Source organism: Marmota flaviventris, chromosome 11 (assembly GCF_047511675.1).
Source record: "Marmota flaviventris isolate mMarFla1 chromosome 11, mMarFla1.hap1, whole genome shotgun sequence".
In the NCBI taxonomy this organism is placed as follows: Eukaryota; Metazoa; Chordata; class Mammalia; order Rodentia; family Sciuridae; genus Marmota; species Marmota flaviventris.
In genome coordinates this window covers 44,557,020-44,572,510 of record NC_092508.1, presented here as the reverse complement: position 1 = coordinate 44,572,510, position 15,491 = coordinate 44,557,020, and the positions used below count along the sequence as shown (strand labels likewise).

The 15,491-nt window shown below is 36.8% G+C and overlaps 1 protein-coding gene across 1 annotated transcript in view; it reads left to right on the top strand.

The window, feature by feature from the left end:
- Window positions 1-569: 569 nt before the first annotated feature.
- The window catches only part of Ankar (ankyrin and armadillo repeat containing), a 70,137-nt gene continuing 55,215 nt past the window's right edge, over window positions 570-15,491 (top strand). The window contains exons 1-4 of the mRNA XM_027925003.3: window positions 570-1,170; window positions 5,019-5,456; window positions 6,779-6,942; window positions 7,578-7,681. Coding sequence (XP_027780804.2) covers window positions 570-1,170; window positions 5,019-5,456; window positions 6,779-6,942; window positions 7,578-7,681 — 1,307 coding nt within the window. The remainder of the gene's footprint in view (window positions 1,171-5,018; window positions 5,457-6,778; window positions 6,943-7,577; window positions 7,682-15,491) is intronic.

Genomic DNA, 15,491 nt, shown 5'->3' with positions numbered 1-15,491 from the left:
TGGAGCTTCCCTAGCTTGCTCCTCCTGGTTGGAGGTCCTGTCGGTGAACTCCAGAGCTAGCAAGAAGCCTCGCCAGGAAACTACCGTCTCCGGCTTCTCCGAATACTCGGGGAACCATGGCGGACACAGCTTTCCTTGCCTAGAGGAGAAAATAGTTACTTCATAGTAAGCTTCTCCCCTTTCCTTGTCCTTTTCAGTGTCCGTGGCAGAGGCGACCTGGTGGTGACCATAGGTTTTGGCCTTGAGTATGGACACACCTGGTCTCTGATTTTGAAAGGTGTGAAACCTCAGGCATGTGGTGAAGTGGGCAGAATGATTCCTATCTTGCTGAGCTGAGTTCTCCGAGTGTGATGCCCACATTAGCAGCTCTCTAAAGCTGCAATTAATTTAAGATTGAAAAAAAAAAAATGTAATGGCTGACCATGACAAAAAATCGACCTTAAAAAGATACAAGGTACAAATTTTTCTAGGAAAATCCAGCTTCATTCCCTTAATAAATTTTATTGTTTTTCTTTCCTTTTAATCCATTGCAGAAAACTTCAAAAAGGACACACTACATTTACTTAGAAATGTTAAGATTGTCCAAAAAAGGAATACCCAGATTTGATCAAGTTCAAGATGAAGAAATTTACCTGGAAAATTTAGCAGTACAGAGAAATGCTTCTGCTTTTTTTGAAAAATATGACCGGAGTGAAGTACAAGAGTTACTAACTACAGCACTAGTTAGCTGGTTGTCTGCCAAAGATGATGTTCGCTCTCCACTGGACATGCCATGTGGACTTATGAGTCAAATGAATAACGTGGGCTTCTCCACAGCAATCTTACTGACTCCTATGGACCCAAGGGCCCTATTAGACTACAGAGAAGTCCATCAGATCATAAGGGAATTGTCTGTTGGAATTTATTGCTTAAATCAAATCCCTTCAATCAGTTTAGAAGCTAATTATGATCAGAGTTCTTCTTGCCAGTTACCTCCAGCTTATTATGATACCAGAATTGGGCAAATTCTGATCCATATTGACTACATGTTGAAAGCACTGTGGCATGGAATATACATGCCCAAAGAAAAACGAGCTCGATTCTCCGAATTGTGGCGTACCATTATGGACATTGATCCAGAGGGGAAACCTCAAACAAGTAAAGATATTTTTGCAGAGTTTAGTTCAGCAGGTAAGAGAATTTAATACTTCTTATTTTTATTTGAAACCATTTTTAGAATCATTTACTTTTGGCTCAGCTTATATCGCCTTTATTTTTTGATATAAATTTCTAGATATAGCAGTCATTTCTAAAAGATTTAATTCCAAGGACTATTTTCAATAAGACTTTTTTTAGAAATGCCACCAATCTTGCCTCTTTCATCTTAGTCTCCAGTTACTGCCGAATGGATCAGACTCCAAACCACCTGATAATTTCCAGTTTGTACTTTTTAATCTTATGGAACCTAAGCAGGAAAATCAGTAATAGAACCAAGAAAAGAGTAGAACTTGAGGGCAATGAGAAAAATCTCCAAACTTGAAAACAAAATGATTACCAGAGTGGTTAACTTTTCACATTATGGTTTTTTTTTATAAACCTCAAAAAAATGAATTATGTAAGAATCCAAGTTGAGAATGAATATGCACTAGCAAAACTAGATCTTGGTATTTTAGTAACATTAGGTTTCATGAAGCTTTTCTTAGTTCATTTAATTTTTATTTCTTCCTCATCAAGGCTATACTTTCTATAGCCTGAATATAAACAATAGATTCTATTTAATCTTGTTGGATCCACATCAGCTTATATAATTTTTTATCAAAGTTTTTAAAAAAAACGTTTTATTTATGATACCTTTGCAGAAGGTCCAGTAGAATAAGGAGAAAAATAGGACATGAGTGTCCCAAATCTTGCTGCCAACTATTTTCATTGATCAAATATATCTAATAACTTTCTAGTTGATTTCCAGAGTTTCTGGGCATAGGCTTAAAAAATAAATCTCAATTTTTGTACATCTGCATTGTAATTTCATCTGACTGGAGGAGAGACCATAGTGATAGACTTTATCATATCTGAAACTAAAAAAAAAAAGATGACAGCCCATCCTTCAGCAATTCAGATGTTTCCTTCTTAGCTATTCTTTTTATTTATTATTATTTTTGCATAAACTTACTGAGGCAGGAAAAGATTAATATTCTTCCCCAATTATCTAGATTTCCCTTGACTAAGTATATCTGATAACTGAAGCTTTTAATAGTAAAGCAGATGGAAACGAACCACTTTTATCTGAGTGGAATATACAATTGGGAAGAAAATTATTTGATAAAGTAAATACTTTAATTGGTCAGTGTAGATCTTGTTACTAGATAAAATGCCTTGAAAAGTAAATTAAAGGGCTGGGGATATAGTTCAATTGGTAGAGTGCTTGACTCACAAGCACAAGGCCCTGGGTTCAATCCCCAGTACCACCAAAAAAAAGAAAGAAAAGCAAATTAGTTACTTATTAGTATCTCAACAAAATTTGGAAGATTTAATATTGGTAGAACATAAATAAAATTCGTATGACAAGCTAGTTTCATAGATTTATCTTTTTTTCTTCCTTGTCATTGATAGTTAAATCAGAAATTATACATACAAAAATTTGTAAAGGACTCTCATTTGATATATTTATTTTTCAAATATTCATTGAACTTTTATTTCTTGTAAAGCACCAAAATAAGGTCTGTTAAGAACAAGTAAACAATAAGCTTTAGTATAAGCTCTATGAAAATAGGGCCCAAATTACTTTATTTATTCTTGTAAGTTTAGTGTTTAAATATTTGTTAAATTGCATTAAATGAATTGAATCAATGAATAATTATATGGGGAATAAATAGTTATACATAATATTAGGAGGGTTGCTACCATTATAGGTAGATCAGATTGGAGATTAAATATAACATGCGTATCCCCCAGGAATTTAATCATTTTTACTGAGAGAGAAGCCCCTCAATAAGGGTGTCACAGATGCTTTCATAATAGAGAATATCATGATATGCAGGCCACCTAAAATTTCCTGTATATCGTGCTCCACATTTAGAATATCCCGGGTGTCCACTTGCTATGGGATCTAAGTACAATGGCTACAATTGGGTAGTCATCCCCAAATACCACCTCCAGCACTACACAACACCTCTAAATCTCAGAAGCTGAAACACAGAGGTGTTTGTTTGCTATCTGTACCATTAACTACAGTATGTATGTCTGAAATGCTGTGAAGTTCAAGTGCATAATGACAGGAAGGAAACCTAACTCACCTGCTACCGGCTGGGTTTCCAGAGGTGTTAAGTACCTCCATGACTCAAAGGTAGCTGAGATAACTAATAGCTCTCATTTCTATGCAAGCTAATCAACTTAGTAGAGAGTAGGTTCTAAGAGTAGTGAGTATAAGACAGAAATTCTCTCTTGGCTGGTGTTAGCACCATCTGAATAGATACAAAGTACCTAGAATTGGAGGGTCATTGGACCCTAAAAGAATATAGCTAGCTGTATCTGGAACCTAAAGGACACTGTCTTATTCAGGTTCTTAATTAGGATGATTAGGGTCAAGAAGTACAAAACAGGGCTGGGCTACATTTCAGTGTCAGAGCACTTGCCTAGCACATGTGAGGTACTGGGTTCAATCACTGCATGAAAATAAATAAAATAAAGGCATGCTGTTCATCTACAATTACAAAAACAAATATTTTTTAAAGTATAAACATTGCCAGTAATATCCAGTGAATTCTGTTAGGTTTTGCATTTCTTTGATTGGTCTGGTCTTTCTTCTCAAAGGCACCAATATTTTGGCATCATGTAGATTCATCGGTGAAGATAATATGGCATGACCACAGTCTTTAAAAATGTTAAATTTCATCCAGAAATGCTTTCACTGACAGTAGTTTAGGACCTCCAAAACCAGTTAAGGCATGTAAATAAAATGCAAATAAATTAAGACATTATTCTCATATCATGACATTTCTAGCCTGCAAGAATGCACCATCTATGAACCAGGAAATGAACCTTCACCAGGCACCAAATCTGACTTCATCTTGTACTTGCCAGCCTCTGGAACTATTAGAAATAAATTTGTTGTTTCTAAGCTACTTATTTGTGCTGTATTTTGTTATAGTAGCTCAAATGGATTAAGACAGGATAGAAGAGAAGACTACCTATCCATCTATTGGTTCCTGTCCCCCGTTGGTGAAAGTTTGCATGGCAGGAGTGGTTAATGTTCTCACTTTTTCAGATTTGCTCATGTATCAGAAAGGCTGGATGGGTTCTATCAGGATTTCCACACAGTAATAGTACCTCTCCATTGGCATGCTCAAGGAACTGATATCGAATCTTGTAGTTGCAGCTGTATGGTGGCAAGCTGGCAGCATGATTGTACCTCATAATTCTAGTTGGGAAAACAACACCTCCATTCTTTTTTTGAGGGCGGGCGGGTACTAGAAATTGAACTCGGGCACTCAACCACTGTGCCACATCCCCAGCCCTATTTTGTATTTTATTTAGAGACAGGGTCTCAATGAGTTGCTTAGTGCCTTGCTTTTGCTGAGGCTGGCTTTGAACTCACAATCCTCCTGTCTCAGCCTCCCAAGCAGTTGGGATTACAGACGTACACCACCATACATGCGCCACCACACCTGGCTAGCACCTCCATTCTTGACATCAATGGAAACTTGGTTCAAACCTTGTGATTAACTATGCAATGCCTTAAATACAGAGCTACAGTGGGTTTCCCAGGAACTGTGCAGGAAGTCAACTCTTTTTTTCTGAGAGCAGACTACTAGGAATCAGTCTTGGCCTAGTGAAATTTTATCTATCAGTTCAAAACCACAGCTTAGAAACTCACTCAGTCATCTGTTCATCTTGTGTTTTTTTATTAGCATCTATTATTCCCTTACTGTCATCCTAACAGGATTTCAAGATGAAACCATATGTACAATCTGCTGTATTTATCCAGAAGCCACATATGAAATTTTTACCATTTAAATTTTTTCTTTTTTTTTTCTGTGAAGGTGTGACTGATATTACAAAAGATCCAGACTTTGATGGAATCTATGATGAAGACTTGAATGAAGATCCAACATATGATCCCAACAGTCCTGAAGAAAAAGCTGTATTTATGAAATATGCTGAATATATTATGCTAAAGTTGACATTCAGTACCACACAAGTTCAACAATGTGAAAATGTCTTTATATTTGATACAGCCTATTGGCTTACCAATGCTATACAATGTAATCAGGATTATCTTGATATCTGTACCTACCAGAGATTACAGCAAAGGTTGTATCTTCAAAAAAAACTTATTCAAAAACACTTTGAGAAGAAAAGTGAAATCAGAAGAGGCATAGGCTATCTAAAGTTGATATGTTTTCTGATTCCATTTTTACTGAGTTTAAAAAAGAAGATGAAAGTCCCATACTTAAATGGTCTGCTTCAGCCTTTTTCAGGTAAGATATCACCAAAAGTCAAATATAAGATATACATTAAATATATATTTAAATTCAGTTTTTTCAAGTATGTGGTTCTAGGTATGTAAAATGTTAAGAATAAGAAAACAAAATTTAATGTCTCCAATGTTATGAAAAATATGTGACATACATAATTATTTTTATATTCTATGCATTTTGTGTTCTCAAAATGCATTATAGGGGATGGGGTTGTGGCTCAGCAGTAGAGTGCTAGCCTAGCAAGTGTGAGGCACTAGGTTTGATTCTCAGCATCACATAAAAATAAATAAAAGTATTGTGTCCAACTACAACTAAAAATATATTTTTAAAAAATGCATTATGGGGTTGTAGCTCAGGATTATCTTGATATCTGTACCTACCAGAGATTACAGCAAAGGTTGTATTTTGTAGAGTGTTTGCCTCAAATGTGTGAGGCACTGGGTTCCATCCTCAACACCACATAGAAACAAATAAATAAAATAAAGATATTGTGTCCACCTACAACTAAAAAATAATTTTTAAAAAATGCATCATGGCTGGGCTTGGTGGCGTATGCCTGTAACCCCCAGTGGCTCCGGAAACTGAGGCAGGAGGATAGAGAGTTCAAAACCAGCCTCAGCAACAGCAAGGCCCTAAGCAATTCAGTAAGAACCTGTTTCTAAAAAAACAGCTGGGGATACTCAGTGGTTGAATGCCCCTGAGTTCAATCCCTGGGCCCCCTGCCAAAAAAATGGGTTATGTACCTTATATTGATGAAACCATCCACTAATTTTTCAGTCAGAATATTGAACAAATCTAATCCTTGCTGTTATCTTAGAAAATTGTTATTTTAAATAAGTTATATGTATGGTTTCATTACTTTCCAGAAATATAGGCTGGTTATTTTTATCATTTGAGAAATATCCATCTATTTATTTATAGTGTCTCCTTTTACCTAAACTAACTCAGGTAACTTTTTGTTTATTTAACCAAAGATTTCTAATGCACCAAATTTCAATCTTTTGTGATAATTAGGGGTAAAATATCAGTCTTGAGCTCATTCACAGAAATTAGCAAGTAGAATAATGTTTTGACTATACCTTTGAGATCTCTGTACACTAAAACTACAGAAATGACCAAAATGCATGATATAAATATATTCTTAATGTCATGTATATAAAGAACATAAGTAATTTTTTAAACTGTAATTGCCAAAATTTTAATTTCATGTGGAATTTTTTTAACTTTGCTTATATGAAGAAAATTTAGATCTTCCAAATATGACTGTTGATGTGTTATTAATTTTTTAAATAAAATTTTTGTGTTTGTTTTCATTTTTGGAGATGACAAGGTCAAGACCGAGCGAGAACTGCCTCCATTTATTTATGGACGAGATTTTAAATGCCAGCATTTTCACTACAAAGAGAATCAATATTTTCATGTTCATGGAGGAATTGAATTTGATATCAGTACCCCTTCAATTGAGAGTGCTTTGGAAGATTTTAAGGTTTAAATTGTTATCATTCCTGAGATGGTTTGTTGTTTCACAACTCTTTTTATCCTATTTTTCAACCAGAAAGAGCTTATGTTGCAACAGGCACTGTGTAATTATTCTTACAACTCACTAATTTTTTCACACATTATTTTGACATACATGAATTAAGTAATATCCAAGGAACTATGTTGTACGTCAGGGATAAAGTGACAAATAAACTAGGTATGTTTATTATCCTGTCAGAATTACATATTTCCAATGGAACATATTTGTCTCAGAATAGTTAAGAGTAAAGTAGAAAACTATGAATATACTGACTAAAATTCTTCCATTTCCCTCCAAGATTAATCTTAGAAAAGACACCTTCTAGTTTGGGAATAGTAATTATTCACCTGAAATTTCATATAGACATCACACATTTCAATTGTCATTGCTTCTTTACCTTGTCTTTATTATAATTTTTTCCTTTTGTGTTGTATCCTTCATTCTCAAAGGAGGGATTGGATGCATACAGTTATTACTACCAGGATTTTCTAAGCTACTATCTTAAAAATTTGTCATTTATAAATATACAATTTCATTTAAAGTAGTCATAATTTTTAGATTTGTTTAAAGATATGTACTTAGTAACATAACTCATATTTTAGAAAAATTTAGAGAAAATACGGGATTGTGCTGCTAATACGTTTGCAGATGATTCAGGCTACAAAGAATATTACTCAATACCAGTTATGGAATTTCATGGAAAAAGGTAAGGAACTTTCAGTAGTTATTCACACTAATCACATATTGTATATTAGCAGGAAACAGGGAAAGTGGCAAAATGCTCAGGCTAACTTAAAACCTTATGTTGGTGATCCTAGAACAATAATGGCCTCATTCAAGGCCAACATCATACTGCCTCAACAAAGTATTGTTATTGTTGTTATTTCTGAACTTTGATACGTTCTGTATGTTAATCCTTAGAGTTTATAATTAGCAGAGTGGTTAAATTAGAATGGAGATGGGAAGCAAATCCTCTGGGATAACTGAAAGCAGTAGAGTTGTTATACAACACTTCCATTTCCAAAAAGAATATGGTTTAAAATCCTTTTCTACCAGTTTGTTATGCCTGTCAATTTTTTGAAGTGGTATGTTTTCTCCCAGTATATCTAAGATCTTGTATGTGCTGTGTTCTTGAATTTTTACACTTTCAACACTGAATTTTGGAAATATGAGATTTAGAGCTTAGAAGAAACATTTGGATTACAGGTTGAGAATTAAAAGCATTAAGAAGATTTTGTTTGTTTGAAGGTGTGGAGGTAGTTGAGAGGATAGGACCAAGTCTAGAACTCTGGAGCATAGTAACTTTTAAGAGAGATGAGAAGAGGGAGCAAAGGAGTCTGAGAGGGACTGATACAGGTAGACGAGAACCAGGAGTGTGTGACAGCATGGAAGCCAAATGGGGAGAATTTTAAGAATATGGAAACAGGTAAAAGCATCAAATGAAACAGAGGGAAAAAAATACTGAGTCAATTTCAGACTGATGATTTAATCAGAGAATTTTAGTGGCGTTTTGGTTAAAGAGTGTACTTACCAAATTTCTAGAGATATATGACCTACCCAAATTAAATTAGGAGGACATAGTAAATTTCAACAAATCAATTGCAAGCAATGAAATTGAAGACACCATCAAAAGTCTACCAACAAAGAAAAGCCCAGGACCAGATGGATTATTAGATGAGTTCTATCAGACTTTCAAAGGAGAAAGAATACCAATCCTCCTCAAATTATTCCATGAACTAGAAAAGGACAGAACCTTTCCAAATTCATTCTATAAAGCTAGTATCACCCTGATACCAAAACCAGACAAAGACACATCAAGGAAAGAATATTTCGGACTAATATCCCTCATGAACAGAGATGTAAAACCTCTTAATAAAATACTGGAAAATCGCATATAAAAACATTTAAAAGATAGTGCACCATGATCAAGTAGTTCATCCCAGGGATGCAAGGTTGGTTCACCATGAGGAAATGAAGCAATGGGTGAGCATCCTGGAAAGGAGATCAGGAAAGCAGGTCTGGGAGAGGCAGAAACCACAGGAGGGTTGAAAGAGGGCACAGCCTGAAGGGCTTCAGGACGGGTGTGGGTGGGGTGGGGGCTAGGACCCCAGCAAGGAGCCTAGGCAAGGGACCTAGAGGAGGGCCCATCATTGTTAATAGACTTAAAGATGAGAATCACATGATTATCTCAGTAGATGTCGAAAAAGCATTTGACAAAATACAGCAACAATTCATGTTCAAAACACTAGAGAAACTAGGGATAATAGGAATATACCTCAACATTGTAAAAGCTATATATGCTAAATTCAAGGCCAACATCATTCTATATGGAGAAAAATTGAAAGCATTCCCTCTAAAAACGAATAAGACAGGGATACCCTTTTTCACAACTTCTGTTCAATATAGTCTTAGAAACTCTACCCAGAGCAATTAGACAAAAGAAAGAAATTAAAGGGAGAAAAATAGGAAAAGAAGAACTCAAACTATCCCTATTTGCTGACCACATGATTCTCTATTTAGAAGACCCAAAAATTCCACCAGAAAACTTCTAGAACTCACAAATGAATTCAGCAAAGTAGCAGAATATAAAATTAACACCCATAAATCAATTGCAATGCTGTACATCAACGATGAATCAACTGAAAGAGAAATTAGGAAAACTATCCCATTCACAATAACCTCAAAGAAAATAGAATATTTGGGAATTAATCTAACAAAAGAGGTGAAAGACCTCTATAATGAAAACCACAGAACACTAAAGAAACAAATTGAAGAAGACCTTACAAGATGGAAAGATCTCCCATGCTCTTGGATAGGCAGAATTAATATTGTCAAGATGGCCATACTACCAAAAGCACTGTACAAATTTAATGCAATTTTTATTAAAATTCCAGTGATGTTCTTTGTAGAACTAGAAAAAGCCATCATGAAATTCATTTGGAAAAATAAGAAGACCAGAAAAGCCAAAGCAATCCTTAGCAAGAAAAAATGAAGCAGAAAGCTTCACAATACCAGACCTTAAATTATACTATAGAGCTATGGTAACAAGAACTATGGGGAGGTGGCAAGCACCTCACTAGGGGATTCTTCTTCCTGCCCATGAGGGTGTAAATCACCAGAGAAAATGTCAGATATAATTAGTGAAGAACAAAAGACAAAAAAATTCAGAATTATAGTTTTAAGGTAGAGTGCTTGATAAATCCAGCCCAAACAGGAGCTGGAGCTAGACAATTTAAAAATTACTCCCATCCATGTTTTTTTTTTTCAAAGTCAGGAATAAGGTTTCAGGGGTGGAGTCTTGTTTTATGATGTCTTGCAGTCAGCAGGTTGATTGGCATCTTAGCAGGTAACACCCATCTCTGAGAGGCTGTGTGGCTACAGCAGGTCACTGCACCTCGGGTTCTGTGGGACCTGGGGCAGAGCTTGAACAGGACTCACAATGTGTCTGGGCAGTCTTGGCTGGAGGAAATTTCCACTAGAAGTTCCCAGACACCAGATTCTCCTATTCACTAGGATGCGATGCCGATGTAGTCCACACACAGCCTACAGATGGCTCTCAAAAAAAGGAGCATGGTATTGGCACCAAAACAGATATGAAGACCAATGGTATAGAATAGAAGACACAGAGGTAAGCCCACATAAATACAGTTATCTCATACTAGACAAAGTCACCATAAACATACAGTGAAGAAAAGACAGTCTCTCCAACAAATAGTGCTGGAAATCCATGTGTAACAAAATAAAATTGACATGTAATAGAATGGGAAAAAAATCTTTGTCACATGAACCTCAGATATAGCACTAATCTCCAGGAAATATAAAGAACTCAAAAAACTTAACACACACACACCAAAAAAAAAAAAAAAACCAAATAACACAATCAATAAATGGGCATAGGAACTGAATAGATACTTCACAGAAGAAGAAATACAATCAGTCGACAAATATATGAAAAAATGTTCAACATCTCTACCAATTAGAGAAATGCAAATCAAAACTACTCAGATTCCATCTCACTCTAGTCAGAATGGCAATTATCAAAAATACAAGTAACAAGAAATGTTGGCTAGGATGTCAGGGGAAGGAGTACACTCATACATTGCTGATGAGACTGCAAATTGGTGCAATCACTCTGGAAAGCAGTATGGAGATTCCTCAGAAAACTTGGAATGGAACCACCATTTGACCCAATTATCCCACTCCTAGTTTTATACCAAAGGACTTAAAATTAGCATACTACAGTGATGAAGCCATGCCAATATTTATAGCAGCTCAATTCACAATAGCTAAAACTATGGAACCAACTTAGGTGCCCTTCAACAGATGAATGGATAAAGAAAATGCGGTACATATACACAATGGAATATTACTCAGCCTTAAAGAAGAATGAAATTATGGCATTTGCTGGTAAAAGGATGAAACTAGAGATTATCATGCTAAGTGAATAAGGCAATCCCCCAAAAACCAAAGGCCAAATATTCTCTTTGATATGCAGATGCAGACTCACAATAGGAAAAGGTCGGGGAGAGTGGAGGTTCATTGGATTGGATGAGATGAATGAGGTGGAAGGGAGGAGAGTTAGGAATGGGAAAGACAGTAGAATGAATCAGACATAACTTTCCTATGTTCATATATGAATACACAACCAGTGTAACTCCACATAATATACAACCACAAGAATGGGAAGTTATACTCCATATATGTATGATATGTCAAAATACATTCTACTGTCATGTATAACTAAAAAGAACAACAAACAAAGAGAATGTATTTACCATGAGTTGAAGGGTATATGGAGAAAAGTTAATGAGATGGAGAGGTAAAAGTAGAGTTTATTAATTTGTTTCAAGATGCAGGACAATGAGGAAAATAAGAGAACTAAGGCATAGGGAAATGCAGGATAAAAGATAAAAGGTGGATCTTCCTGTTGAATACTGCCTGGGTGAACATATGGTACTAGAGCTGAAGTCAAAGACCATGTGACTAGTGTCCTCCATGATTTTGAAGGATGGAGGTCAGCACATGGATGGAGATATTTTTGAGGATATGTTCACTTTTATTTGAGAGTATCATTCCACCATACATGGAATCCACATACCAGATCTCATGCCTCTGGAATGGCCAGGTAGTGCACATCTCTCTTCAGGTGAAATTTCTGACTCACAGACTGAGCTCCCATTGATACACTCTATCTTTGCCCAAGCTGAATAATGTCCTGGAGACATTTATATGTAAACCTTTACACTTCTGGGACACCAGCATTCCTGGGACTACAGGGAAGCAGGTAGGATATAAGTTACACTTGGTGAGAGGTTGTTTGGGTGCAGGAGTGTGGTTGATATACGCATACTGCCACTGTAAGAGACTCTGTCATGTTGTTGCAATGGGATTTCATAGTGGAACTGTTTCTCTAGTTTCTGACTAAAGCATATTTGGTCACCAACCTTGGTGAATGATAGGTTAATTGATATGAATTTTCAAAACCAAAATACGCTTTTTTTTTCCTGACCCCAGCCAGCATGAAGTAAAAGGAAGAACCCACAAGTAGAGGGATCTAATAATATCTTCTTGTTCTCAATACCAATTACTAGAGGACCTCAGTCCCCTATAAAATCCAACCCCCATAAAAATATTCCTAGAATCTCATATACTAATGGGTGAGTATTCTCAGCTACCATGAGATATTTTCAGTTTCCTCCTTTCCTGCCCTGGCTTCTTGTGATCCACCACTGGGTCTCCAAAGCCCAATAAGCCCCAAGAAGGCAAACACAATGCCATTGTTATCTCTGACACCCTAGCTTCTGGTTGTGGGGCTGGAGTCATCTCTAGGGCCGGCTCCTTTTGATGCCTGGGAAGTTGAATGCATTCACTGTGAGACTTGTTAAAACCTATTCAATGAAGTAAGAATTCCTTGCCCAATTTATTGGATTCAAAGATGTGCTGCATTAAAACTCTAATAATTTGGTGAAAAACTGCTTTTTTCAGTCATTTTGCTTGTGGTTGTTCTTTTCTGTAGTGTGGAAATCATTCTAAATTGGGGATGGACTAGAGAGTAATTCAAATGATTGAAAGAATGCCATCTCAAAATCTTATCCCTTCTTTGTTTCTAGGGGCATTTTTATTAGGTCAAGTTCATAAATCCTGATGTTCTCTTTCCTCAGAATGATTTGTTTCTGCCAGGTGTGGTGGTACATGCCTATATTCCCAGCTTATTCAGGAGGACAGTAGGCCTAGGTGGGATGGTCACTTGAGCCTAGAATCTTTGAGAACAGCCTGGGCAACTTGTGAGACCCCATTGCAAAAAAAAAAAAGACTTATTTCTTAGGAGGATCTTGGTCTCTTATGAAAATAAAATTTATTCCACTTGGTCCTGCAGTCATACCCAGAAACATCTGTATCACACATTCGTTTTAGACTCTCCCATCATACCAGAATCAAAAAAAAAGGGGGGAGATACAATCAGATATCCAGTGATTTGGCAGTATTTAAGAGCTGAGAACACAAAGTGTAAAGATGAAAATTCCTGAAGCGAATTAATTCTATTTGGAGAACATACCAGCACCATGAAGCTGTTTTACTGTTGGAGAGTAGAATTAGAAATTAACTTAATGTGACAGATGTGTCCAGAAAGTGTGATATTATAAGCTCCTCACCATATTCTCCAGCTAAGTGCTTATTCCTAGTCCGACAAAAGTGGGGGGAATTATTTTTAAAGTTAGGCTTTCCTAAAGTCCCTGCTGATAACCACACTAAGGATTGAGTAAGAACATTAGAATGTCACCACGCAGTAGTCATATAAGAGCTACTTGGCTGAAGTATTCAGCCACTAACCTTTTAGTATTGACTATCTTGGATTTCTGTGCTTCTAATGATCATCTCTTTGTGTTCAGTGTTACTGTTGCGATGGGCAAAATGTGCAACTTATGCAGCCTAGGGGGAGAAATAAAGAATGTCCATGTGCTTCTGCCCTTTTCAAAGCTTTATTCACTCATATCACTCAATACAACTTCACTCTATAGATTCTTAATCAAGAAAATGACAATCCTTAATGCTAGGCACTGCAATAGACATAATCAGTTCCCAGCAAACAATTCTAGATTAATTCTAAGCACTGCAAACACACTAAATCATGATAGGCTCATGACAGACATTCCCTCTGCATGCTAAGCTCAAGTGCCATATCTAAAGTCTCAAGCCTTAGGCTTTAAGTCCAACAGATGCACACTCACTCAGACCACGGTGATCAGATCAGGAACCAAGGCAGTCTTCTCCTGCGGTGGAGCTGATGGCTGGCTGAGGAGCGGTCACAGGGAGAAATCCTCTTCTCACCAGAGTCAAGAGACTGCTATAGAGTTTGAGAGAAGTGAGAACAACACAGGGGATCAGGCTGATAGAAGAGCTAGGATGTCAGTCCAGGACCTCATCAGGCTCTTAGGCTTGTGTGCAGCAGCTGGCTGAATGTCTGTTCATTTGCTCCATCATTTTTACTAAATTTTGGGACTTCTGACCACCCTTTCAATCCCTATCAGCTGCTACCAGATTTCTCAGTGACATTATTCATCCTGAGGTTAAAGCATCTGGTCTGGTGGTCCCCACCCTGATTTTCTTGCTTTTCTTATCAGGGCAAGAGTAACAAGCCAGAGACTTCACTCCCGAGTTTTTCAGGATGGAGAGAAGTGACTCATTTGTGCCTGGGGGCTATACTGGAGGGCTCCATAGGTGTGCTTGGTGACACTTTAAAATGGAGTTGCTTAGGCTAAGGCCTAAGGCCATCCTTATGGTTGGCCTACTGTGTACTGTTGTGCATCCAACCCTGGGAGTTATAAATTCTCTTGGTCAAAGCTCACAGGGTACAGTAACCTTTATCATCTGTTGATTTTTTCCGTTTCTGGACTAGGAGCTATTCCTACAGGTTCTGGATATTTTGTTTGTATTAGATTACTAAGCAGAATTTCTAGGAGGAAATGGTGCACGTACCCTTAGTGTTTGTTGAATTTCTAAGTCTTTTCATTGCATGAGCAGTGATCTTAAGAGTACCAGGGTCTTAAAGGTGGTGAACAGCACTTGTTCCCATAGTAATAACAGCCAGCATTAGCCCCCAGAAGAAACAGATGAAAAGACAGGTTGCTGGCACTGTGATTCTCATGGAATTGGATGATGTGGAGCTGGATAAAGCTGGTTCAATCAAAGTTCAAGGACAGTCTCAGTATGACTTCTGATACCTAGATCTATGGAGGCAATCTCTGGGAGCATAGGGTACCCACTTAGGGGTTTGTAATATTCTTTGTAATATTCTTAATTTTATCAGCTTGTACAATACCAAGGGAAAGTGGGCTCTTTTCTTCTAAAAATTTAGCTTAAAAATCTGATACAAATTGAGCATGCACATTTGAACCATACAGTTAAAGCCCTTGAACCCATCACCACTATCATCTGAAGAGCATACCAGCCCTCAAATCTAAGTAAAATTCGGGATATCTGCTCCTTGATTTTGGAGGCTGGAATCTAATAAGCTA